The sequence below is a fragment of the Daldinia vernicosa genome, assembly GCF_022497035.1.
Source record: "Daldinia vernicosa strain CBS 139.73 unplaced genomic scaffold F5Y00scaffold_42, whole genome shotgun sequence".
In the NCBI taxonomy this organism is placed as follows: domain Eukaryota; kingdom Fungi; phylum Ascomycota; class Sordariomycetes; order Xylariales; family Hypoxylaceae; genus Daldinia; species Daldinia vernicosa.
In genome coordinates, this window is record NW_025953958.1 from 136885 (window position 1) to 160126 (window position 23242).

A 23242-nucleotide genomic window follows, 5' to 3' on the forward strand; every position below is an offset into this window, starting at 1 on the left:
GGTTCTGTATTAACCCTTTTACCTCAGCTTATGTACCGACTCAAAAAGGCCAAAGACATCTACAAACACCAAGCCCACTATTGCAAATGTTTTGTTTTGTCTTTTCTCGAGCAGCCTACCTAAACGGTAGTTACCTCAAGAGAGAGTTATTCATATGTATCAACGCCCCCCTTCGCAAGAAACCTTTCCTGCGTTCAAGCCGAAACTACCAGGCCCTCTTTTTCGTCTCGAACGTAAAATCGTGTGATCGTGCTCGTGATGCGAATGCAAGAATCGTACCTGCCCCCTTGCCAAACCACCCTTACGCCATTGCTAGGAGCCTCAACTGAAATCATGCCTATCGAGCTCTGGAGCATGGCAAAACCGCGTCATTATCCACCAAGTTCCTGCGCGTGGAAAAAGAAAAACCAGATCATGCAACTGCCGTATTAATACACTGCTAAATGATGTTGCGTTTGAGGATATGAGTAGGAAGTCACGAACGTAAAGACAATTTGTCGGCTGCGTGATATTTGCATATGCTGGACGTGACCACGTAAATCATTGTTCTGCGGGTTGGCGGTACGCATTCCCTCTTCCTCGAGGAGCAAAGCCACGACCGCGAGGACCACCGCGTCCGCCACGACCCCGACCACGGTAACCACCACGGTAGCCACCATCGACACTTCCTTGGCCAAAAGTCTCCATGTTCTTGCGCTGCTCCTCGCCGCGCCACTCTCGCCCGCCAGGCTTCTGGCCGCCGTTCTCGGCACGATCCTTAGCCTCGCTGGAAATGTTGTCGAAAAACGATCTAGTCTTGTTATAGGCAACAGGAGGTGCGGAATCGTCGACCTGCACTTGCTCTGGGGCTGGAGCATTAGGAACGACCTCAGCAAGAGGCGAACCCGCGATAGCCTCTTTCACGAGATCTTGCTTGTTGAACTTTGCGTTGCCAGCTTCGAAGTCGAAGTCGGAATCCGGAACGTTGACCTTGCTTGATCCACCGGAACGTCCACCTCGGCCACGTCCCCTACCGTTTGTTGAGGGTCTGGGAGCGTTCATTCTCATCTCATTGACCTTCTTAGTCAAGTTATCCATTGCGCTACCATTCTGTGCAGGGGGTTCAGCAGCAGCGGCAGAGTTATTAAGCTTCGCCATCGCGACAGCAACTGCTTCCTTTGCGGCTTGGGTGGCATCTTTAAGTGCAGCCTGAGTAGCAGCTTGCCCTCCTGCAGGTTTAACTGCAGAAGCGGCGGCAGTAACTTGGGGGGCAATTTTCGGAGTGACTGCGGCCTGAATCGGCACGGCGGGGAGGACTCGGTTGTTCTTAGGGCCGGTTGGAACGGCCTTCTTCTCAGAGACATTGGTCGGAGGGGTGTTCGTTGTGGATAGAGATTCTGCAGTAGCTTTGACTTCCGCTGCGGTAGGCTTCGACTCGACCGGCGGGGTCGGGGCAGCACTCGTTGAGGCGGGCTGAATAGGTTGCTGTGCAAGTGACTTAGGTTCCGTAGGTAGTTCAACCGCGGGGTTACCAACCAGTCTTTGTTTGTCGACGCCTGCGCCAATAGGAGCAGGCTTGTTATTTTCCTGCTGGGGCGTTCCTCTCATTCCTTGGCCAGGAACGCCAGGCACACCAGACACACCAGGGGGTCCTTGAGGCCCTTGAGGTCCAGGTGCAGGCGGGTATCCAAAGCTATTCCACGGACCAGGACCTCCAGGTCCACCAGCCGGGAACCCTTGGTTGGGAGGAAACCAGCCAGGAGGGGGTGGATAGGGCATTCCATGAAAACCTTGACCCGGAACGGGACCCGGACCACCACGTCCCCATTGTCCAGGAGGCGGGGGATAGAACGGGTTGGGTTGATACGGACTTTGGCCGTAGCCTGGAGCTCCTGGACCAGGCGGAATGCCTGCAGGACGAGTACGAGCCTATAGTGGAGAGCATGTGGTTAGCATCAATGCTTCATAGTATAACGGTTCCATATTTTTTAAAAAAAATATTTTCATTCCATGATAGCTCAGAAGGAAGGCAACGGAAATATCAACACGGGGTTTTTGCGCTTTTCAGACAAGTAATAACTTTACATCCGAAATGTTTCGTCATAGCAATGGAAATGGAAATGGCTTTGTAGTTGTTGTAGGATGGAGTAGAGATGGGCAACTTACTCCAACAATAGCAGGATCATCTGGAACCTTAGGAGGTTGGTTTTCTTTGGGAGGAATAGGAGCTTGCTCGATCCGCAAGTCTTTCACGTCACTACCGCGAAAGACGATGTACTCGTAGACCTGGTCAGAAGGTGCTATCTCTTCTTCAGGGTTACCCTTGCGGCCCTCGGTACCGAACGACTTGACATTTTCCAGAGAGACTGTCGACTCTTCTGAATTGATCTCGTGCAATACACCCGAATAGCTATTAAGATTAGAGGCGGGGCTCCAATGTAGCACCGTTGGCTTGGGGGGAGGTTTACCGGATATCACTCTTCGAGATGAGGGATATGCGAGAGCTGCGTTTGCATCAGGGTTAGCAGACTAGATCTAGATGATTCGGGATCTTGCTGTAGCTAGGCAGATATAAGGATCAACACGAGGATGCGTACCCAAGAAATTCAGACATGGTGTATGTCTATGTGTGTGTTAAAAGGTGTGCGCGATCCGCGCACCAGGAGGAAGAAGTAAATGCAATGAAGGTAATCCGTAGTTAAAGTAGAAATAAATTGCTGTAACGACGTTCGAAAATTACGAAAAATAAATGCAATTTACCGTTGAGGGGTGGAGGAGGTTGGTTGAGATAGGGTTGTAAAGGGAAGAGAGAGGAGGCTGAATTTCCCCGGTGCGAAGAATTAAAATTTCAACACACTGCACCGTTAGCACCAGCCCCGTTAAATGAGGTTGAAAGGGATTTTTCCTTTTAAATGTTAGGTGCATAAATTCCATTCTATCATGACAGGGATGCCATTCACTTGCCAGATGGATGTAAACATAAGGTGCGCCACCTTTTTTAATGTCTAGGTAGTGGTTGCTAAGCCACAGCCGCATCTAACATTCGCTTACTCACAGGACTAGTGTAAATACCAATAAGATGCCTTCACTTCAAATAGATTGATTGCTGTTTGCCCTAGATCCATGATTAAGGCACCTAGGGCATCCCATTTATCTATTCAATACTAGGTTAGGTACCTATCAATACACCTATAGAAACGCCTAGTTACTTCTATCGTGAATTATTTACACCAATACTCAAATACAATAAAGTAGCTACACGTAGTATCGGATAGCAAATCCAACCTAGTCACAGAGAATTCAATTCGCAACGTCAGAAGACATTCCCTTGAAAGGACTATTACTAACACACATTACATATTTACTCTGACATATCAAAAGAGTCCGACCCTGAACTACTCGTGGTATCATCATCCTGTCCATCCAATTGCTCATCCACAGCCTCCCCCTCCTCCTCGCTCGAGTATCCAACCAAACCAGAGCCTTGCCGTTTCCTAGATTTTCCAAGCCTGCTCTCGACAACGTATCCTTCGGGGATGGCCGTGGAGTTGGCTGGTAATACGCATATGGTTGGGAACTCGACAATGTCGAGCCCAGGTAGAACGGCAGTCAAGTTATCGGTTGGTCGTAGTGGTATGAGCCTTTGTGCTTCCCTAGAAGGTGTCCTTGGCTTGAGGTAGAAGAACCGGTATTTATTCTTCGACTCCTCGCTCGTTTGCGACCCTGAAATCACGTTGTTCCACGCGGCCGTTTTCGAGTCCTGCATAACATAAACCCCGTCGCTCCAAGCCGTTGTAGCCACTTCTTGGCCGCCCCCAGTAATCATTTTCTTGTCCTCCAAAGATCTTTGTTTCTTCTCCTGCGTACGTTCCTGGTTGCTAAGATGGCGCTGGCGATAGTACTCTAATCCCTCTGCGAATCCGACGTAAAGGGGAACTTCATCCAGTATCTTATGCAAAATTCTTGAAGGCTCCGCGTCGGATTTTCCCTCAGCAGAGCCAATAGATTTCCACTCAAGCCATTCGACTTGCCAGTTCATAGTCCTCGTGCGCTTGTTCCAGCTAGTCTTGTTCTCCTTTGCCCGAGTCATACCGTAGGGAACAGACGCAACGCGGATTCCTAGCTGCCGCATCCGCTGCATCGAATTCTTATCCCATCTCCGCGAATCCTGTTCAAATGTTACCCTTCCGCGACTCTGGCCCTTATGTAGACGTGCTCTTTTGTTGGGTGGCGGTCGCGATGCGGTGTCATCTTGCGGTAGTATGTCCTTTTCTTCCTTAAGTATCTTCTCTACTCGCTCGACGGATCTTTCGATTTTGGTTAAAAAGTTGTAGTCGTGATCGATACCGGCGTCCGTCTTCAGCTTCTCCCGCGGTACATATACGGTGGGATCGCGTTCTCCGTTGCATGATGACCATTTCTTATGCTTCTTCACGCAGGCTAAGGAACATGTCCGGGTTCCGCATCGAGGGCATTTGTATTTAGGAGTTTGTATATGGCATATGGTGCAGAGTGACGTCAGTAAGGGGTCCGCCATTAGAAGAATATAGGGTACGGGTAATGTAAGTAAGGGAGTCGCGACGTTATAAAGTTGAACGTTTACATAAGGTAGCAAAAGTTAATTCGAATTACTTCTAAGAAGCGCCATTGCGATCATTTGACGCTAATACATGCAGACTTGAGCTTCTAAATTCTATAATTTTATCTTATCGATATGTAGCCGCCTGCATTCCTTATCAATATCGGGCTAACAACCCAGCGTCATTCCCGGTAGCCATGTGCGAAAACTCGTACCTATTGGATGGAACCGCATCTCTAGTTTCTTGCATACTATGCATATTAATCTTGATATAAGTTACAAATGCTGCAGCGAATAGAATAAACTCCTGTTTAAAGGAATTACCGGATCCTACGCCTTGGGTTTAATCCGGCCGTGACGCGATAGTACCGATATATTAGGTATGCGACATTGTGTTACGAAGATAGGTATAACTAAACGTATTTAATATCAACAACTCCCAGCTTGATCATCGTCACCCACTTCATTAATCTTTTATTTTAAATGGTAAATAAAAGAAACTGGTTTTTTATTCTTAGATATTCAACTTCTAATATATTTCCAAACTCCCGGCGTTCTCCTTTTTTTCCCTCAGTATTATCATGGCTAATCCAATCAAGATTCCAGAAGTGCCCTATGTATTATTACATAACTACATAAGACAGTGTATATACGAAGGTTGGGGCCAAAAGTCTTGCACATGTCCAAATCTTGGCATCGATTTTCGTACGTCTTTTAACTTATTAATACTGTATCAGCCACACGCTAAGCTAAAGGTCGGATAGTGGCTTGTCCACTGAATTTAGGTGGCTTACCACTATATTTATAGCGATATCAGCCACTATAGCTTAAATAAGACCGTGCAGTCTCTTTTTACTCGCACGTGGCTTTGCCAAGCTCAGATGTGCAAGACTTTTGGCCCCAACCTTCGTACTGTATCAATTATCTTAAGTGATATTTTCCCTTAATACAAACTTAGTACCTATGCATGATGACCCTCAAAAAAGGTATTAGCTAGTAGTCGCGTGGTCAAAATCCAACAACGCTCTTCAAACTTCCAGATATCTCGTTAGCAATAATTTCATAAAAAAATAACCCATGGCTCCACGATGACGGATACAGATATGAAAATCGACCCGCAAAGAGCCGCCGCTCTAGTATCGCAGATTAAAACCGTGCGCGAGCGCATCGCTGCTGTGGCCAACGGCCGCGATGTAAGTCACAACCTCCGTCCCTCGGGTAGCTTTTTACCCGATTAGGGGACCAACTACATGTATATTCGAAATATTCTCATTTTATTACATCGTCTTTGGTTCTATTCTACTTCTCCCCGTTTTCTCACGAGAAGCTCTTACCTATCATGTGCTACACCGCTTCAACTACCTTAGGTAGTTCCTTGACGGATGAGTTTCACGTCTTTATAAATACCCCTAACTGCCTACCTAACCTAACGCACTTAATTAACTGAGGTTAACTAACTCTGTTCATTCCAGGTTCGCCTAGTCGCTGTCTCGAAGCTAAAGCCAGCCAACGACATCCTCGCGTTGGTGCAGCAGGCCTCGCCGCCGCAGCTTCACTTCGGCGAGAACTATGCCCAGGAGCTGAGCCAGAAGGCCGAGCTGCTACCGCGAAGTATACAGTGGCACTTCATCGGCGGCTTACAGTCCGGTAAGGGATTTACTTTTATATTTATCCTCTATTACCTACTCGAGGCTCTTATTTGAAGTAGCGGGTAGGGATATATCATAATACTCTATTGTGATGGATGATAAGATGATGAGGTCAGGAGATGAGAGGTTAATATAAACCTACGAGAGCTGGGACCTATACCTACACGATATCCCAGAATAGGAGATACTAACACCCCCCAGGCCACTGCAAATCCCTCGCCAAAATCCCCAACCTCTTCAGCGTCTCGAGCATCGACACCGAGAAGAAAGCCCAACTCCTCGACAAATACCGCGGCGAATATCTCTCCTCCCTCCCTCCCCCATCCTCTCCCCCATCCCCATCCCCAACCAACACCCCCGTCCCCGCCCCCGGCAAAATCAACATCCACATCCAAGTCAACACCTCCGGCGAAACCAGCAAATCCGGCTGCGCCCCCGGCGCCCCCACAATATCCCTCTGCCGAGCCGTTGCCGCGCTCCCCAACCTGCACCTCCTAGGGCTAATGACGATCGGCGCCATCGCGCGCAGCGTCGCCACGACCCCCGAGACCGAGAACGAGGACTTCCTGTGCCTGCGCGAGCAGCGCGACCTGGTCGCTGCCGAGCTGGGACTGGCGCCCGAGGACCTGGAGCTGAGCATGGGTATGAGCGAGGACTACGAAGGGGCGATCGTCGCGGGCAGTAGCGAGGTGCGTGTCGGGAGCACGTTGTTTGGTGCGCGGGGGCCCAAGAGCGAGGCTAAGATTATGGTGTAACTTACGGTATCTGCCTTGAGTTTTGGTAATGGCATGTAGGTATAGACCGGCCCCTGGCCTAAACGTGTGTCTAGCATAATATCCAGTCAGGGGGCGTTTACAAAGACCAACTTAGATCACAAAATTCACCAAGAATGAATTAACACACTATCAAGCATACCAAACCTAAGTCATAGTACTAACCATCCGTTGTAGATCGTCGTTAATTGCTCGTGATGTTCTAAGCTACTTGCTTGCTTTCTTGCCATCTATCCTATATTAACCCTACTCCACGCCCACATGCTCGCGTACAAGTTCCAAACAAAGTTGAATATCTCATATCTCTCTACCATGCCCCCAATTAAAACCCAATGGTATACACGCAATCAGTCTCATTCGCCCCCTAAACTCAGACATAACGACATAAACGCTAGGTTAGATATCAAGGGAAACAAGGAAATCATTCCTGCGCAACAACAGGCACAACAACATTCCTCCACAGTTCCCTCTTCTTCTCATCCTTACTCTCCGTCCACTCCTTCTCTACCTGCGCGAACTCGTCCCACCACAGCTTATGCGTCGACTCGATAGTATCATTAGCATCGTAGCTGCGGCTCTTCCAGGGCTTATTTAAGATGTAGTGTATGATCTTAACATGCTCGTCCTTCCAGAGCCCGCTGTGGCAAGCACGCATGGGTTTCAGGGCGTTGTAGTGGTACGGCAAGGGCTTCCAGCGGCCGCGGTACACGATGGCGAGTAAATCCTGGTCGAAGAAGATCATGTTGGGGACGTCGGGGTGGGTGTTCATAGCGTCGATCAGCGCTTCGAATTGCGCTTTAGACGGCTGGAGGATGACTGTGCCACTGTTGAGTAGGTGGTGGTTATTCGGGCTCTGGGGCGTGATAGGAGCCGGTTGGCCCGTCTCTTGGTCCGCGGCCGTGAAGGCGCAGTTGGCGGGGACCCAGTCCTTGGAATAGTGCGGAAGCTTCCGCGGGTTGCAGGTGCAGGCGTGAGTGCTCGCGATCCAGCCTTCAGGGATGTCGACCTCCATCATCTCATCGATGTTCTGTAGGATGACCTGGTCGCTGTCGAGGAGGACGACACGCTGTTGGGCAAGACACAACTTCAGTCAGCCTTCTGCTCTTATATGAATCTGATATACAGATATATATATATATATGTGTGTGTGTGTGTGTGTGTGTGTGTGTGTGTGTGTGTGTGTGTGTATAATGAATATACTAGGCACTAGGTAATTACCTCGTACTGTGTAAAGGACCACGGAGCCAGCTTCTCCCATGTCCCCTTATTAATCTTGCCATCGCGAGGCGCCGGCTCGATCTTGTCGACGACGATGGTGGAGATACCGGCAGCAGCGAAAGCATCCATATACTCGGTGTCCTCTTCGACTGCGCGGGTCACCATAACGACGAGCCGGTACTTGCTGCGATGTCGGCGCAAAGAGTGATGAAGCACCAGCAAACCACCGAAATAGCCGCGATTCGTCAGCAGCGTCGTCCAGATCTTAGTCGGGTCGTACCAGCCGTTCTCGCTGTCGCCTTTCTTGACGCCATTCTGGCCGTTTGTGATACCGTTGCTCGCCATTGTGATTTATCTACCGTCTCTCTTGTCTATGGCTTGACAAGTTTGGTAGAAGAGAGGAAAGCAAAGCAAGCGCAGAAGAGGGGAACGGGGGGAGTACAGATAGGCGACGAAGGTGACAAGAAGGTAAAAAGAAAAAAGAAAAAAAAGAAAAGGGTATTACGCCTATATCCTATCCCACCAGCCCACCTCGTATCTCCCTCACCTTATGTATAACCCACAGACGGATTCGGGACGCAAATGGCGCGCGTACATGTTTAGCTTACCTCCATACGGCATAGCACCTAACCTATACCTACATACCTAGGTAAGACCGTAAGATAGCGGGAAGCGGGAGAGTTGAGATTATTAATGAGCAATCATCTATAAAAGAGGTACTAAACAAAGTAACAGTGGCCAAACCTCGGCGATGAAAAGATAGGGAAGCAGGGAAGGTAAGACTTATAGGCATGTATGTACCTGCCTAGGTGATAATGCCCCTGCCCCTTCCCTACCTGCATGAAGCTAGGCTTGGTTAGATATACTGATACATTAGTGTAAGTAGCAGATCGATCCTTACCTTAGCTCTTACCTTAGCCTCTGACGCCATCGAGAGTATAAGGCGTGGTTGGACTGGACCCCCGCATTGGTTCAAATCCCGGCATAATTCAAAGCGTATATACCTATCTATCCGGAGCTCCGACGGAGGCCGAGCAGTCTCGGTTTGTTCCGGTCTAGGAGGGGATGATATGTATAAGCAACAATATGTAGGTAAGTTATATAATTCATAACTGTTAATTACCTGTATTTTATTAATATTCTATCATTTATCTACCTAACTCATCACTAATATCCCCAGCAATTCTAACCATAACCACCAGAAGCCCATATTCATATACCTGACACACGCAGGCTAATATCAAAATATCAACAACCAGCGGTAAGACGGGCACTAACGTTGTGTTGTGACTAACTGTCCACGCATAGCACGTTGCATATAGGTGCGGAGACGAGCAAAAAAAAAAAAAGAAAAAGAAAAAAGAAATGCGGCAACATCGTCTATTGGCGCATCGGATCTCAGAGGCATATGTATATGTAATGATCCGCATGGGGAGGTAGTAGGTACCAACACGGCAACTCTCCTTCGCAGCGGAGAAAATGCGCTCCTTGGTATGCTCCTATCGCCTAACCCCTATCTATCATTGGCTCGGACTATACTACTATATGTTTTAATACGTGATAAGGTTACACTTCTTATCCACGAACAATAGAGGTGTATATAAGAGAGAGTGTAGTTATTAGCAAAGCTAACTAATAGTAGTTATTGGTACTGAAGAAAGGCCTTGGAATAGAATAGGTAGAGCAGACACGAATATTAATCTATAACGCAGTACACGAACTACCACGGGGTATTAGGTAGGCAAACTGGTACTCAAGCTATAAGCCAGCCAATTAAAGAAAACTTAGTGCACATATACCTAAGTATCGAGTACGTTCATGAATCATCAGTAATAACACAACTCATGTCTCACTCTCACCGCACTGAAAAGAGACGTGTAGAATCAATAACTAGGCCTCCCCCTTACACACGCCGGATCCAATCCTGTCCTCCTCGCATCCGTAACCGACGAGACTAGAGCATAATGGACATACCTCATTAGCAGCCCTAGCCTCCTCTTCCTAAGGTAGACAGACTCCCCTAGGCCCCTCCCTTTTCGTAAGAACTTCATCATACATATACCGCTCCGGTATCCGCGAGGACGAGCATATCACACCGATTTATTTATTGCTTCCATAGCTCGTAGCCGTCTTCCACAGAGCTACTAGGACATGGCATACACTCAAAAAGGGACTCGCCACTCCGTGGGACGCATCCGAAGTCGGGTGATCGACGCAGGGCGTCCAGACTAGAGGGCGCTCGGAATGGGGGCAATAGATATCGGGCTCCTCCGTGCTAGTAGACGTAGTAGTCGTTGTTGCTGATGCGGAGCTGGGCGCCGTAGTCATAGAGATTGTCGGAGCTGTGCCGTGGCTTAGAATCGAACTTGCGCTTGTACCCGTACCCTCGCTCGAGGTAGAAGGGGAGCCAGGAGTAGTCGATGTAGTAGAAGTCGACTCAGGAGGGGCTGTGACAGTGATATAGACCGTGCGGTCCCTCGCCAACGCGGTCTTCGCTGTGAGTTCGTGAGTAGGAGTTGAACCTGCAGGAAGATCCGATACGACATCTCGTCCGCCTGTCCCTGGAGCCGCAGCTAAGAACTTGTTAACCACAAGGATTCATATGCAAACAGGAGAGAGCACTCTAGCATCCTGCCTCGAGCAAACTTACCTCCCACCATCATCTCCGCATTGAATCCCGTAGGCTTAAGACTCAACAGATCGCCCCCCGTGCCTCTACCCGTGACAGAAACCCCTCCACCAACCACCAGATTCGGGGGCGCAGGTGACTCGGTCATATAAACGGCCGTCGCTTCGTTCGCCAACTCCAAGTGGTGTACCGCCTCCATGGCGATACCGCACCAACCAGCTACACGCAGAACCACTGCTCATTAGCCCAACCGGTTAGGTCTTTCTAAGGACTACACGTAGTTATGAGGGGAGATATAACCTTGTACTCACCGATGATAGCACCAGCCGCGATGGTAATGATGGCTAAAAACAAGAGCCAGGCTCGCGGGTACTGTTGTGGAGTGACTCTGCGCTTGAGATCTGGTGATAGGAAAACGGGTTAGCATTGCATGTTTTTTTTTCTTCGTCTTTTTGCAATCATCTCATCGTAACGAAACTAAAAAGAGACAAAAATGGATTACGAGAATAAACACATACCAGCCCATGCGTCCTTCACGCGCTCCATCTTCAACGACATCCTGCTTCCCGCGGTTGAGCGTCCATTCACCTGGCTCTTCTCCTCGCTCGACTGAGTCGCAGTAATCGTAGTTGGGGCTGGGGTCACAGGTGCGAGCAGCACACGCTGGTGTCGAAGAAGGACCCGTCTACCGGAGGTGGCCGGATCGATGGAGTCCGGGTGAAGTTCTGGCTTGTCGTCCTGTACATCGTGCGAGAGGTCCGGTCCCGGTACCGCCACCGGTGGAAGTTGGCTAATCTCGAGGCTGTCTTTCTTTTCTGTCATGGCTGCGGTGACGAGTGACGATAGATATGTAAGTAGTTTAAGTTAGGTAAAGTACCTAGTTTAAGTAAAGAAGAGGGAGTAAGTAGGTGGATTTAAGGCTTGAACCCTTCTACTTGCATCCTATGCGTGATAGGAAAAAGAGAGCCAGGATAGGTAAATCCCAACTGTATGGGAAAATAGGTAGGTGGTCACTTGGATGTAGGTACCTACTTCAAGATAAACATGAAAGCAGCTAACAACATAGATAAGTGCCTACTTAAGTTACTAAGCGCATCATCGCCGGGGGCGATAGGGGTAAATACATCGGGGCTGATGTTGCGGAAACTACAGTACACATATCTGCTACAGACGCAGTCACGATCCCCATAGGTCCTTAGACAAGGAGCCATAAGCGACATCTGGTGCCAGAGAAGCAGGAAGCCATGACGAGCAACACACCCCCTACAATACAAGTAATCAACTATGTGAACATTATAATGGGGATTAAACCGGTCTAATCTTGTGAGGACTTCACCTTCACAAGCGAATAATAACACAACAACTACCTACGTACAAAGGTTATCCATCATCGTGTAAGGGGGTAATCGTTTACTTCTAGTAACACAGCCGTCTTTGCTTGATACATGTAAAGATCACGTGTTACCTACGAACTCCTTTTTCGCTCGGGCTGGAAATGCACAAAACCGCATAACTGCTTAACTTAGTTTCCCAACGGTATCATACCTCCTCATCTCGAGTCCCCTTCCGACCAATTACCACCCAATTTCTCTTCCCCTCGAATCTCTCTCTTGCCGGTAATACCTTATTGAACCATTACATTGGCAAAGGTATCCGATATTTCTTGACGTGTTGGAGCCTCGCGAAATTCCGGAGCTGTGGAAACTCCTACTGATAGCCTCTCCTCCATCAGTTTCAGTAGTACGGGAGGTACACTTTCATCCGTGGCACGGACAGTCAGTCGAACCATCTATTATTTGTTAGCCGAGTTGCCTCACTGTTGCAATAATATCGGAATTGTCTTACCTGTGAAGCATAATTTGGCTCCAGTCTCATTAGACAGCCAAACTTGCCTCCTTCGGCGGTGTGGAGCACGCTGGCTCCGACAAAATTCTTGCTATTCGGGTCAACACCGTTAAGTATACCCCAGCGGAACCCTTGAATCGTCTTGCGAACGAAATCTTCCGTGATTTCTCGCGACTTTGATTTGCCGGGAGCAAGACCGATGATTTGCTGGGCCTCGCGCGGTGGACCACCGATTTGCTTCCATCTCTTAAAGAAATCGTCTGCTGTGAGATCTGCAGGGTCCATAAACTTATGGGCCGTGAGCGGAAGCTTCAATGTAAGGGCTTGTAAGGCTCCCGCGAGGTAACTGATCCTAATAGTAGGGCTCTTCGTGAACACTTTCTTCGCCTCGAACATGATGATCAATCGTGATTGCGCGCCTTGCATGATAGCACTCTCAGGCATAGATTTGACGTCCCATGTTAGATTCTCCTTTTCACTCTCGTCCAAGTCCAGCGTTGTCGTAAAGGAGCTCACGGTAGCCGGAGTCTTGTTCGTGAAATATAAGATAAGACATGCCATCTGCCCTCTGTATTCGGAGCGGATACCAACTTGAAGCTGTCCATCTTCGAAAAGTACGCCGTCGGCCTTAAGCAGCAATTTATTGTATCCCGATTCCCAGCCTGGTGACAGATGCGCGGCGCTGGCCAAGTTTGGCACCTTAAGCAGCTTCTCGGGAACAGGCCCCGCGTTCATGTCAAGACCGGCGAGATCGTTGGAATGGCCGTTGGCGCCGTTTGCCGAGCCATTAGCTGAGCCATTACCATTCACTGGGCCGTTAGAACTGAAAGTCCTCCTAAGACCAGGGTTCTTGGCCATATTCAACTCCGCAGCATCGCTGTTCGCGTCCTTGCCGCCAACCACCCAGGTTCGCTTATCACTAGTACCGGCGTGCTTCTGGTGGAGTCTTGACAAGAGTGCGGACTGTCGCTCGGGGAACGGCGGCATTTCATCGCAGACCGTTCGAAGTAGGTCGTCTGTCGGAAGGCTTGCAAGAGTTAAGTACTCAAAAGCCCGCTGTTGCAGCTCCGGGTCTAACGTATGGCTATATAGCTCGAAGACGTGTAGAAGTTGCGGCTTGATCTCAGGGAACAAATTGACAAATTTGATGAACGAAGAGAGAATCATGGCGCGAGTACTCGAGGAACAAGCAGGTAGCTTTCTTGACAAGGCCATAAATTGTTCAATAGGACTACAGCCAGCCTCTTCTGCAATTAAGTGACCAAACTCTCCGAGGATATAGGCTCCGATTTTCACTAGGGTCTCGTGACAATGGTCTTGCTTGACATGCTGTAACGTATTGTGCGCCGCGTAAACTTGTAGTTCCTCGTTGTTCGTCACAATCTGGATCACTCGCTGCCAGACCTCGTCGCTGAGATGGTCACCTGCGATAGCTACCAGGCGAAGAGAGACATTAATATACCACTGGATGTCGGTAGCATATTTCTCCGTCAAGATTGCAATCTTCAAAGCCATCTCTTCTCGGATCGCAAAGTCGGCGTTCTGTAAATAGTGAAGTAGTTCCGATACTATCGGCACAGAATTGGTCGAGTCGCACATACTATATAGCAAATCGAGACCCTTTCTGCGGACGCTAATATCGCGGTCCTTGAGAGATCCGAGGATCACTTCTTGGTGCTCCTTAATAGGATCTAAATTCTCAGCTCGAGCCGCTAAATGCGTCATAGCTTCCAGTCCTAGGTACCGCACATTTGTCTCCCTAGACGTAATGAAACGGCCCAGACGGGTAGATATCTGCTTCATCAACGCATGCTCCGTGTCTAGATGGATGATGAGGTTAATAGCCTCGAACAACACAGCATTCTGGGCATTGTTCTGTTGGACATTCTTATTCGTCTCCATTGCCAGATTCAGGATCTTCTGCAACGACTCTCGAATCATTTCTCGGACATGGCTATCCTCTATTTGGGTTGTTAGTTTTCGTATTAGAAATCTCCAGCATGGGGCTAATTCATACCTGAGGGCGGGAAATATTGCAGTAACCGTAGTAGTTTGACCTGTATCCAAGGGCATGGGACTTTGTAGTACAAGTAGTCAGCAGTATAATCTCCATCGACCAACAATCGCTTCATCCGCGACGCAGCTTTAACGTAGGCACCCTTATACTGCTCCGAGTTATCCTGCGCGACAGCCATGACGAGTGACGTGACCGAGAGGGCCACTCCGAGATCGAGATCATCCATAAGAGAAATTATCCGTTCTGCCCATTGCGGTTGGATTATATCCGGGTGCTTGCGATATAGACGGAGGAGGGTAAGGGCGGCCTTCTTCTTCACAAATGCCTTGGATGTCCTGTACTCGCTGTTAGCTACCACAGCTAGCTTCGCTAAGGGATGACATACGGCGAAATCAGGAGTCTATGAACCTCTGCACTCAGAGCCTCTCCCATCTCACGGCCTCCTACGTTCGCGATCGCGTGCAAAGCCAAGCAGTTGAAGAGCTCGTTGTGGTCGAGGAGGTCCTTCCGTATGCTGTTCACAACCAGGTGTAATAACTCGTGTTTTTCGTGCAGGAAGAGCGTCATGGCTAGATATCCAATTTGCTTCTCGGAATACTTGTTCGCCGAAATCAGGTTGACAGCCTCGAGGTGTCCGAAGTCGACATTCCAACCTAGGATATAAATATACAACAACTATTGCCCAACGTCAGATCGGTTCGTGATTCGCGTAAAAAGTGGCTTCATCGTACTTTGCAAACGTATTTCTTCTTGTGGTAGCCGCTCAAATTACCGTCTATATTCCATTAGTCCAAAAGTCCCATGTTGACATTCTGGCGTCGCGCGGAGCTTTCGTGGTTCGCTCAGGTTCAAGCATAACATACCCTTAAACTTTTGTCTGCAACGAAGAAACTATAGGTTAGCACCCCTATCCTCAATGGCAATTGGAAGACCTGTTTCCACGAACCGAATATTTGCCAACTCCTTGTTGATCCTTTTCTCTTCCAGATCCCTAGCTCTCGCATTTCTCAGGTCCGCGATAAATTGAACGAGACCACGCATGTTTGAGTTGCTGCTGCTCGACCGGCCAAGAAAGCCGGCCGCCGCGGAGGAGGCCATGGTGTAGTCGCAACAACGATTCCCCCTATTCTTACACAACACCCACTATCTCCGTCGCATCCGCTTGTATAAACAATGGCGAAACGTAAAACTAAATTATATAGAAAGAAGTCGAATCCAAGTATTCAGGTCCAATGCCGAGAGGAAGCACGCTCGAAAATGCGGCTCTCATGATAGACCAGGTCAGTCTATGAACATGGTCGAGCGTGACCAGGGCAAGCGGGAGACAGGGGGTGGAGGAACAGCGACGCGGAAACAAGTAGGGTTCGTGTCGAGGTCCGAGAGTTGATCGGGCGATTAACTAACAATTTAGGATGAAATGTTTTGTCGAAACTTAGAATATCGCAGCTGGCAGCACAGCATTGGACGACTATCTACAGTGTCAGGTTCAGGGACACATATGTATGGAATAAATCTGTAAATGGAATTGACAGCGGCCCTTTGGCGTCTTAAACCCCGAGCAACGAAAGAGGAGAGCACCTGCACTTACCTGTGCTACCTGCACCACACCTTCTAATAAATCCAGTCAGCCAAGTTCTTAGTCGGATACCCGTCGTGCAATGTCACCGTTTGTGGGGCACATGATTTGCGCCTCGGCCATAGGTACACAGTACATTTGAATGGAACCTTCTTACATAAAGTGTGGCTTTATTTTAAATATCGATGTACATCGTACCCGTACCTATGTAACTTATCTCACTTATCGATATTACATTATGTAGCACCAGCTAGCTCCTCTTTAAGCTTCTCCGACGTCAGAGCCATTGAATTAATTATTTAGAGCTTCACCAAGCTTCAGATTTCAGGATGTGAACAACAACGACCAATTGACGATGAATTACGGTCTCTGGAGGTCAACAATACCGCCAACACGGGTTTCAAAGGTAGCAGCAGCAGCAACAACAACAACAACAACAACAACAACAATAGCATTGTCAAGAACCTTAATACCCAGGCGCTTCTACGCCATCCAAGCTGCAACACCGCCCGTCCACCAAGTCTTCAACCGTCACACAAAATGGCTACAAAAGGAGCGCGCAGCCGCCAACGTCGAGAACAGTCGAGTGGCCGACTATCTGAAAGATGAAGTAGCCATCCGATTGTGCGACAGATTACTGGTGCGCTCTTATACTCTTCTTACATATACAAATTATTTCCCTACGGTATGAGGGACTAGGACTAATCCAGAAAACCCGCAGGACATCAAACGCAGCTATCCCTCGGTCCTCGACCTCGGCGCAAACTCCTGCAACATCGCGCGGGCCTTAACACGGCCCAACCCGGACCCCAACCCCGAAGCGCCCGTAACCGAGCCCCTTGCCTCCCGCATCGGGCACTTGCTTGCCGTAGACTCGTCGGAGACCTTGCTGTACCGGGATGCTAACCAGTCCTTCAACTCGGAAATCAACATGACGCGGCAAGTCCTGCCTGACGAGGAGACGCTACCTTTCGAGGCCAACACTTTTGACTTAGTGCTGAGTTCGTTAAGTATGCATTGGATCAACGACCTGCCAGGCGTCCTAGCGCAAATCAACAATATCCTAAAGCCAGACTGTGCCTTTGTAGGCGCCATGTTTGGTGGCGATACCCTCTTTGAACTGCGCACGTCGTTACAGCTAGCCGAACAGGAGCGCCGCGGCGGTATCTCACCCCATGTCTCGCCCCTAGCCGACGTGCGTGATGTGGGTGGTCTATTACAACGCGCTGGTTTTAAGATGCTGACTGTCGACGTTGATGACATCATCGTCGATTACCCGGATACGTTTGCGCTCATGCAGGATATCCAGGCCATGGGTGAGAACAATGCCGTCCTCGGCCGCGAGATGGGTGGTATCCAGCGGGATGTGCTCCTAGCCAACGACGCTATCTACCGAGAGCTTCATGGCAATGAGGACGGATCAATACCAGCTACTTTCCGAATGATTTATATGATTGGATGGAAAGAATCAAAGGACCAACGTCAGCCATTACCACGAGGTAGTGGAGAGATTAGTTTAAAGGATGTTTTTGAGAAGAAATAAATATTATCTGAACTCGTACCATTGATGTTTCTTACATCTAGTCCTATACCTCATAGTGACTTGTTTACAATTAATCAACACATACATGCCCGTGTCCATTCCGACGACCCCTAATATTGAAACAGCATGAGAACCAATATAGCTCCAAGGGGACAGAATAAACAAGTCCTGCTAATGCCTTCTCATCAAGCATATGTCCATCTCCATATGCGGCGGCTTGCGGTAGAACGAAACCCTTAACGTCAACAAAGGCACCTTTCAATACTTTCAACAACAAATCAGTCTCACCGGCGTTCGATAGAATCGCTCAGCACATGTAGCTTCTTAGATAGTCGAGTTCATCTCCCCCTCGCTCTTCCACCCAGATACCACATTCCATAGCGTCGAGGTGGACTATTAAACCACTAAATTTTGTGAACGGATCACCGCAAAACGGATGGGGGCATTTAAAATGCTTCGTGTCGTGAGCCAGCGCCTTTCCGGCCGAATCGATGGTAAATTCTTTAGTTTGGTCCTCATGACGCAAGACGCGATAGAGTTCTTCACAGCAGTCACCTCCTTCGCAATGAATAATCATTGAGAGAGTTGAGGGAAACATCTTTGAACAAGCGGGACACTTCGTTCCGTTGATTGTTGGTTGATCCTAGCAGTAGTATTAGTAAACTCTTCAACCTTAGGGTATAGTCCCGTAGTTTTGAGACTTTGGCGCTGGCTCACCTCTTCTGGTTGAAAATCATCACCCATAACCTCTTCATCTCTAGATTCTTCACTCTTGAACTCCTCACCTTTAGGCTTTTCGTCATGAAGTTCTTCGCCGTGAGGCTCTTCACCTATAGCCTCTTCGTCCTTAGACACTTCATCTTTGCGCTCTTCGTTTGTTACATCCTTGTTCAATATTTCTCTGGCTGTTGCTGCTCCTTCAATTACTTCTTCGTCGGGATAGGTACCTATAATGACATGCCAGCACCTAATATGAGCTTCTAGGGCTTGCAGCTCGCGGAACTCAAGAACACATATATCACAGTAGTGGTGGCTGCTCTCAATCTTGTGGGCTTCAAAAGCTTTATTGGTATCAAAGTAGATACGGCAAAGCTTGCAGTAGTAATGCTGGATCTCATTGTGGATATCCAAGGCTCGAGTGCCTTCATGATCACACTTGCATTGCGGGCAGTAGTGGTGTTCGTCGCTTTGGGCCATATGCTCCTGGAGCGCAGCCGATGACACGAAAGCTTGCTCGCATGCTTCGCAGTAGTAGTGCGCGGACTGCTCGTGATGCCCGAAAGATTCAATGTCCTTAGAATCAAAATCACAGAGATGGCAGACATGATGTTGGTCACTTTCCACAACATGGGACTCGAGAGAAGCAGGTGTGTCGAAAGCCAGATCGCATCGCTGGCAATAATGATGGCTCGTTTGCATATGCTCTTTCAATGATTCAACATCAGGATAATATCTGGAACACACACAACAGAGTTGGTACGCGTGCTGGAAGCGATTATGCTCATTGAGGTCATATGAGGAGTGGAAAACCTCGGCACAGATATCGCAATAGGGATGCTTCGCTCGTTGATGGGATACCAGTGTCTCGGCGTCTGTATATTCATCATCACACTCCTGACAGTAATGATGCATTTTGCTGAGTCGTTTGTGATTGAGTAAATCCGTAGGCGTTCCGAAATGCTCATCACAAGCCTTACAGTAGTGATGTTTCTTTTCCAAGTGTAGACCAAGTGACTGGTGATCCTCGAAGTCCATATTGCATTTCTCGCAATAATGATGAGCCATGCTCACACGCTTATGAGCATTAAGAGAGGCTTTGTTTGCAAATACCTCGCGACATTGCTGACAATATGCATGGGAGTTGGGATTCTGTATAACATGCTGGATATATTCCTTCTTACTCCTGAAGGGAATAGCGCAAGGCTCGCAGTAGCCGTGTGTTGCTCTGTGGTCCAAATAGTGCTGACGCAGCACCACTTTGGAGGCCAAGTGCTCATTACACAAGTAACAGTAATTGTGAATGTCGGACGTGAAATAATGATTTTTCAAACGCTCGGCGTCGGTGAAGTCTGAATGGCATACTTGGCAGTAGTGATGCACTATCCCAGAAGCCCAAGTTGTAGATGTAGTGTAGTGCTTTACCAGCTCGTCAGGGCTGGAGAATTCTCGAGAACACTTTCTACAGAAGAAGTGATCATTGCTGGTGCTGAAGTGATGAGTCTGCGCTTGTGTGGTAGTGAATCCGATATTGCACTTCTCACAGAAGAAATGATTTGCCTTGCAATGGAAATTTAATCCCAGACCGGAAAGGAAATCGACACCACACACATTACACTAAAAGTGTAGGGTACTCGTTTCCCTATGATCCCTGAGTTCGTCTTTAGATGAGAATGTTTTTTGGCATTGTTGGCAATACATATGGGCGTGTTGAAGGTGATCATTTAGTTGCTGCCATTTGAAAGTCTTACCACACCCTTCGATGGGACAAGTCCCATGCTGTGCTATATGGGATGTTAACCCTGCCTCATCTCCTAGGAAGTCGAAGTTGCAGATGAAGCAAGTGTTATGGAATTGCTTGTTCTTTAAATGGGCCGCAAATCTGTCTGTATTGGGCCACCAGTAATTGCATGACTTGCAGAGCCGATGCTCTCCAGAATGGAAAGAACTATATTGCCAGTGTTTCTGGATATCTTCCCAGCCCCTAAACTCCCGACCACAGGGCTTGCAGAGATACATGATGGCAGAGTTTGCAGAGGAAGACAAAGCTTATACATATATCGAGGAAGGCTCAACAAGACCGAAATGGTGGCTTTGAGTAGGATGCTGTGTTGAAACTTGTTTGAAAACTGGCTGAAAATAGAATAAGTAGTGGATAGACGAATGAATGATGAGAGGTCAGGCAACAATAGAAGTGTGAGGAGGGAGACTTGTTGCGGAAGGAAATTTGTACGATTGGCGTTCTTTCCTTTTGCTTTGCTAAGTGTGCTCGCGTGATAGTACGATTCCAATATCTCCTCCGTTAGGTTGGTGATAGTAAGAATACGCGTTGAAAATTGCCTTGATGTTGTTTCAAGTAGAAGAGAAGAAAATAGAAGAAAGGATGAGAGATGCCGAACAACAAGAAGATCGAAACACGGTAGGGAAGGAACCTGCAAGACGGGCAACGTTCTTTCCTTTGCTAAGTATGTGCAAGCACTTACCTACGTAGTTGCCTAAACACATAGCGTAGAATAATTGCGCTGTAGATGCACCATGTGCTCACATTAGGTGTTTTCACCCCTAAGATCTAGTGGATTAGCGTACTTAGGCGCACAAGAATAGGAAGGTGCGTCTTCGCGGGGCACGCACATGAAATGTAACTATGGTAGCGACGACCTCAACTGTATTGAGATGTAGGTAACTACGTAGATACATGTATACTTAGAAAAGTGTACTACTAGATGAGGGCATTTTGTAAGTAATTACGGATGTCGCCAAGAAGGTATATAAAAATCGTGATCCCATTTCCAATAGCAGTAGTTGGCTCTAAACCTTACGCCAGTCTGTCATACATCGCTCTATGCTACCCAAGCCTGCAACATCGACAACCTTCTCGTGCCAGCTGAGCAATACGCTCATGGCCGCACCTGTAGACTCGTTTGTAGTACCGGGTCTCGAGCCGATCTGGCTGAATCCCGTGGGCTGCGGCGTCAACATCCGGGCCGCGGTTCGAGGTCCGCTACTCGCCGATCCACCGCCTGACATACCCTTGTATCTGAATATAGGGGTTAGACTACTGGTCATGACGAATTCGGTTATAGGGGTTATAAGGGGGAGCATACAGGTACTTCATCAATACGTCTAATAATTCGCTTCCGCCTTCTGAGCCGTAGATTCGCTGCAACATCGGTGTCATCTCGCTCGCCTTGATCGATTGCAGGACCTCTACTACGGTCTGCAGGTGGGTATCCTATACCAGCCTCGTGATCAGCACCTGTGTTCTCCTTATCCCGAGCCTCCCAATCTATGTTCGTATTACTGGTGCCCAAGGCTATAGCCTACCTTAGCTGAATCACTGCCATTGTACACCGGGCTCTCGAGGCTGCCTCTCAGGGCACCTTCAGCGTCACCGCCACGAAGCAGCTGGCGTATTTGGCCGTTAAGCTGCCGGACATCAGCCTCGCTGATCTCGGGGAGTGGCGGGTGTAAGGTCGAGGTATCGAAGTTCTGCGAGGAGTCGGGGTCTAGGGCATCAATGTTGATGGTTCGCCAGGCGTCGCCGAGCGAGGCCGAGGTGTGCTGCTGAATAATGGACATGCTGGCTGGCGCTTCCTAGCAGACAAGAGCTGCCCAACTGATGTAAAGAAGCTCCTATAGCTCTTGATGCCTAAATCAGGAAGAGTTGCCCGTATCTACCTACTGCTACGTGTACATAGGAGTCTAGATCGTTTGTGGATTGAGGCTCTGAATCTGGTTTGGGGTCGGTGGACGTTGGGAGAGGGAGAGAGGGAGATGGAGGCGAATGGTGGGGCCCCGAGGATTGACGTTGCTTTCTGCCGATGGACAAGCTGCAAGCTTCTGGGGGAGGTGTGGTGGGGCTATCTGAGGCTTGCAACTTGTGGCTTAGAATAGAGGAACGGCACACCTCAACTGCAAACTGCCTAACTTTTTAGCTGCCTTAGCTCTAAATTTTTTTGTTCTAGGTACCTACTTGCCTACAAAAAAAACGCGGTACGCGACAACAACCCATCAAATTCATCGTCACAGTGGCTCAGCTATATCTACACCACTACACCTCTACACCCGCGCGCCTATAAACTTCATACGTCACTGCCACTACTATGCAGCATCTATAATAAACATGTCAAGATAAAAACCAGATTGCATATGGGGCTACCAATAGCAATTAAGTTACCACTTTATCCCCCCCCTCTTCAAGATATACTATCCTATGAGTAATAGATCACCTGGATATTCTTGGAGGCCAATCTGCTCCATGTAATAACCTCCGTGTCTATCTTCAGCATCCAAGTCACACGACGGGAGGGTCGGAAACGGCCAACGTGATGGATGAATTGTTCATATATGAAAAGCCCAATATTGTCTGATTGGGCTCGAGTTGCTTGGAAATTACAATCTCGTCGTCGTTGTCGATTTGGCTGATGTCGTGTTCCAAGTTCTCAGTTAGTTCATTACGAATTCATCTGTTGTACGCCCCTGATTCTATGCTTGGCCCCCCTATCTTTAGAACCGCCTGCTTCTCACATGGATGTAACATACGATGGATGTACTCTCGTAAATGCGAATGGTTTCATACCGATAAAGCCATATACTAGAGAAACATGTTCGGTTGTGTCTTGGGCTCGTATCTGGTACATGCCTTCAGCGAGCACTACCTATCACTACCTATCTTCATCCAAACCCAACAATAACTGTTTCAAGTAGGCTACCCCTG

General features: G+C 48.4%; 9 protein-coding genes across 9 annotated transcripts; 2 read left to right on the forward strand and 7 right to left on the reverse strand.

The window, feature by feature from the left end:
• Positions 1-540: 540 nt before the first annotated feature.
• F5Y00DRAFT_264402 (Scd6-like Sm domain-containing protein) lies at positions 541-2593 on the reverse strand (the record flags this gene model as incomplete). Its single annotated transcript, XM_048011651.1, has 4 exons — positions 541-1908; positions 2146-2389; positions 2448-2483; positions 2577-2593. The coding sequence occupies 4 exons, from the start codon at positions 2591-2593 to the stop codon at positions 541-543; spliced, it is 1665 nt and encodes a 554-aa protein (XP_047862519.1).
• A 699-nt stretch (positions 2594-3292) lies between these two features.
• F5Y00DRAFT_243523 (uncharacterized protein) lies at positions 3293-4629 on the reverse strand. The gene has a single exon (XM_048008688.1). It carries the CDS (start codon positions 4514-4516, stop codon positions 3341-3343), a length of 1176 nt encoding a protein of 391 aa, XP_047862520.1. The 5' UTR covers positions 4517-4629; the 3' UTR covers positions 3293-3340.
• Positions 4630-5443: 814 nt separating this feature from the next.
• F5Y00DRAFT_243525 (uncharacterized protein) lies at positions 5444-7126 on the forward strand. Its single transcript, XM_048008689.1, has 3 exons — positions 5444-5751; positions 6031-6205; positions 6409-7126. Exons 1-3 carry the CDS (start codon positions 5647-5649, stop codon positions 6960-6962), a joined length of 834 nt encoding a protein of 277 aa, XP_047862521.1. The 5' UTR covers positions 5444-5646; the 3' UTR covers positions 6963-7126.
• A 23-nt stretch (positions 7127-7149) lies between these two features.
• F5Y00DRAFT_243526 (glycosyltransferase family 8 protein) lies at positions 7150-9045 on the reverse strand. Its single transcript, XM_048008690.1, has 2 exons — positions 8199-9045; positions 7150-8046 (listed from the first exon to the last, which is right to left on the reverse strand). Exons 1-2 carry the CDS (start codon positions 8541-8543, stop codon positions 7402-7404), a joined length of 990 nt encoding a protein of 329 aa, XP_047862522.1. The 5' UTR covers positions 8544-9045; the 3' UTR covers positions 7150-7401.
• Positions 9046-10298: 1253 nt separating this feature from the next.
• On the reverse strand, positions 10299-11696 carry F5Y00DRAFT_271888 (uncharacterized protein; the record flags this gene model as incomplete). The annotated part of the gene is made up of 4 exons (XM_048012875.1): positions 11346-11696; positions 11139-11228; positions 10849-11061; positions 10299-10771 (listed from the first exon to the last, which is right to left on the reverse strand). Exons 1-4 carry the CDS (start codon positions 11647-11649, stop codon positions 10299-10301), a joined length of 1080 nt encoding a protein of 359 aa, XP_047862523.1. The 5' UTR covers positions 11650-11696.
• A 602-nt stretch (positions 11697-12298) lies between these two features.
• F5Y00DRAFT_140936 (Adaptor protein complex AP-2 alpha subunit) lies at positions 12299-15881 on the reverse strand. The gene is made up of 7 exons (XM_048004366.1): positions 15636-15881; positions 15553-15566; positions 15421-15464; positions 15075-15364; positions 14690-15024; positions 12673-14633; positions 12299-12616 (listed from the first exon to the last, which is right to left on the reverse strand). The coding sequence occupies exons 1-7, from the start codon at positions 15785-15787 to the stop codon at positions 12452-12454; spliced, it is 2961 nt and encodes a 986-aa protein (XP_047862524.1). The 5' UTR covers positions 15788-15881; the 3' UTR covers positions 12299-12451.
• Positions 15882-16620: 739 nt separating this feature from the next.
• F5Y00DRAFT_243530 (S-adenosyl-L-methionine-dependent methyltransferase) lies at positions 16621-17826 on the forward strand (the record flags this gene model as incomplete). The annotated part of the gene is made up of 2 exons (XM_048008691.1): positions 16621-16905; positions 16987-17826. The coding sequence occupies 2 exons, from the start codon at positions 16621-16623 to the stop codon at positions 17806-17808; spliced, it is 1107 nt and encodes a 368-aa protein (XP_047862525.1). The 3' UTR covers positions 17809-17826.
• Positions 17827-18115: 289 nt separating this feature from the next.
• On the reverse strand, positions 18116-19593 carry F5Y00DRAFT_264409 (uncharacterized protein; the record flags this gene model as incomplete). The annotated part of the gene is made up of 2 exons (XM_048011652.1): positions 18116-18451; positions 18526-19593. 2 exons carry the CDS (start codon positions 19591-19593, stop codon positions 18116-18118), a joined length of 1404 nt encoding a protein of 467 aa, XP_047862526.1.
• Positions 19594-21132: 1539 nt separating this feature from the next.
• Positions 21133-22448, reverse strand: F5Y00DRAFT_243533 (actin-related protein 2/3 complex subunit 5). Its single transcript, XM_048008692.1, has 3 exons — positions 21850-22448; positions 21630-21757; positions 21133-21562 (listed from the first exon to the last, which is right to left on the reverse strand). Exons 1-3 carry the CDS (start codon positions 22102-22104, stop codon positions 21334-21336), a joined length of 612 nt encoding a protein of 203 aa, XP_047862527.1. The 5' UTR covers positions 22105-22448; the 3' UTR covers positions 21133-21333.
• Positions 22449-23242: the final 794 nt, after the last annotated feature.

What these genes read in the sequence shown, in the direction of transcription:
- F5Y00DRAFT_140936 (XM_048004366.1), bottom strand. Translation starts at nt 15,787, where the DNA reads ATGGCCTCCTCCGCGGCGGCCGGCTTTCTTGGCCGGTCGAGCAGCAGC. An exon ending in AGAAGAAATACGTTTGCAAA is followed by an intron (nt 15,365 to 15,420) that starts GTACGATGAAGC and finishes GTTGGGCAATAG; the next exon opens with TTGTTGTATATTTATATCCT. An exon ending in GCAATATTTCCCGCCCTCAG is followed by an intron (nt 14,634 to 14,689) that starts GTATGAATTAGC and finishes CAACCCAAATAG; the next exon opens with AGGATAGCCATGTCCGAGAA.
- F5Y00DRAFT_243525 (XM_048008689.1), top strand. Translation starts at nt 5,647, where the DNA reads ATGACGGATACAGATATGAAAATCGACCCGCAAAGAGCCGCCGCTCTA. An exon ending in CTGTGGCCAACGGCCGCGAT is followed by an intron (nt 5,752 to 6,030) that starts GTAAGTCACAAC and finishes TGTTCATTCCAG; the next exon opens with GTTCGCCTAGTCGCTGTCTC. An exon ending in CATCGGCGGCTTACAGTCCG is followed by an intron (nt 6,206 to 6,408) that starts GTAAGGGATTTA and finishes AACACCCCCCAG; the next exon opens with GCCACTGCAAATCCCTCGCC.
- F5Y00DRAFT_243533 (XM_048008692.1), bottom strand. Translation starts at nt 22,104, where the DNA reads ATGTCCATTATTCAGCAGCACACCTCGGCCTCGCTCGGCGACGCCTGG. An exon ending in ATGGCAGTGATTCAGCTAAG is followed by an intron (nt 21,758 to 21,849) that starts GTAGGCTATAGC and finishes AGGCTGGTATAG; the next exon opens with GATACCCACCTGCAGACCGT. An exon ending in GACGTATTGATGAAGTACCT is followed by an intron (nt 21,563 to 21,629) that starts GTATGCTCCCCC and finishes CCCTATATTCAG; the next exon opens with ATACAAGGGTATGTCAGGCG.
- F5Y00DRAFT_243526 (XM_048008690.1), bottom strand. Translation starts at nt 8,543, where the DNA reads ATGGCGAGCAACGGTATCACAAACGGCCAGAATGGCGTCAAGAAAGGC. An exon ending in GGTCCTTTACACAGTACGAG is followed by an intron (nt 8,047 to 8,198) that starts GTAATTACCTAG and finishes CTTGCCCAACAG; the next exon opens with CGTGTCGTCCTCCTCGACAG.
- F5Y00DRAFT_243523 (XM_048008688.1), bottom strand. Translation starts at nt 4,516, where the DNA reads ATGGCGGACCCCTTACTGACGTCACTCTGCACCATATGCCATATACAA.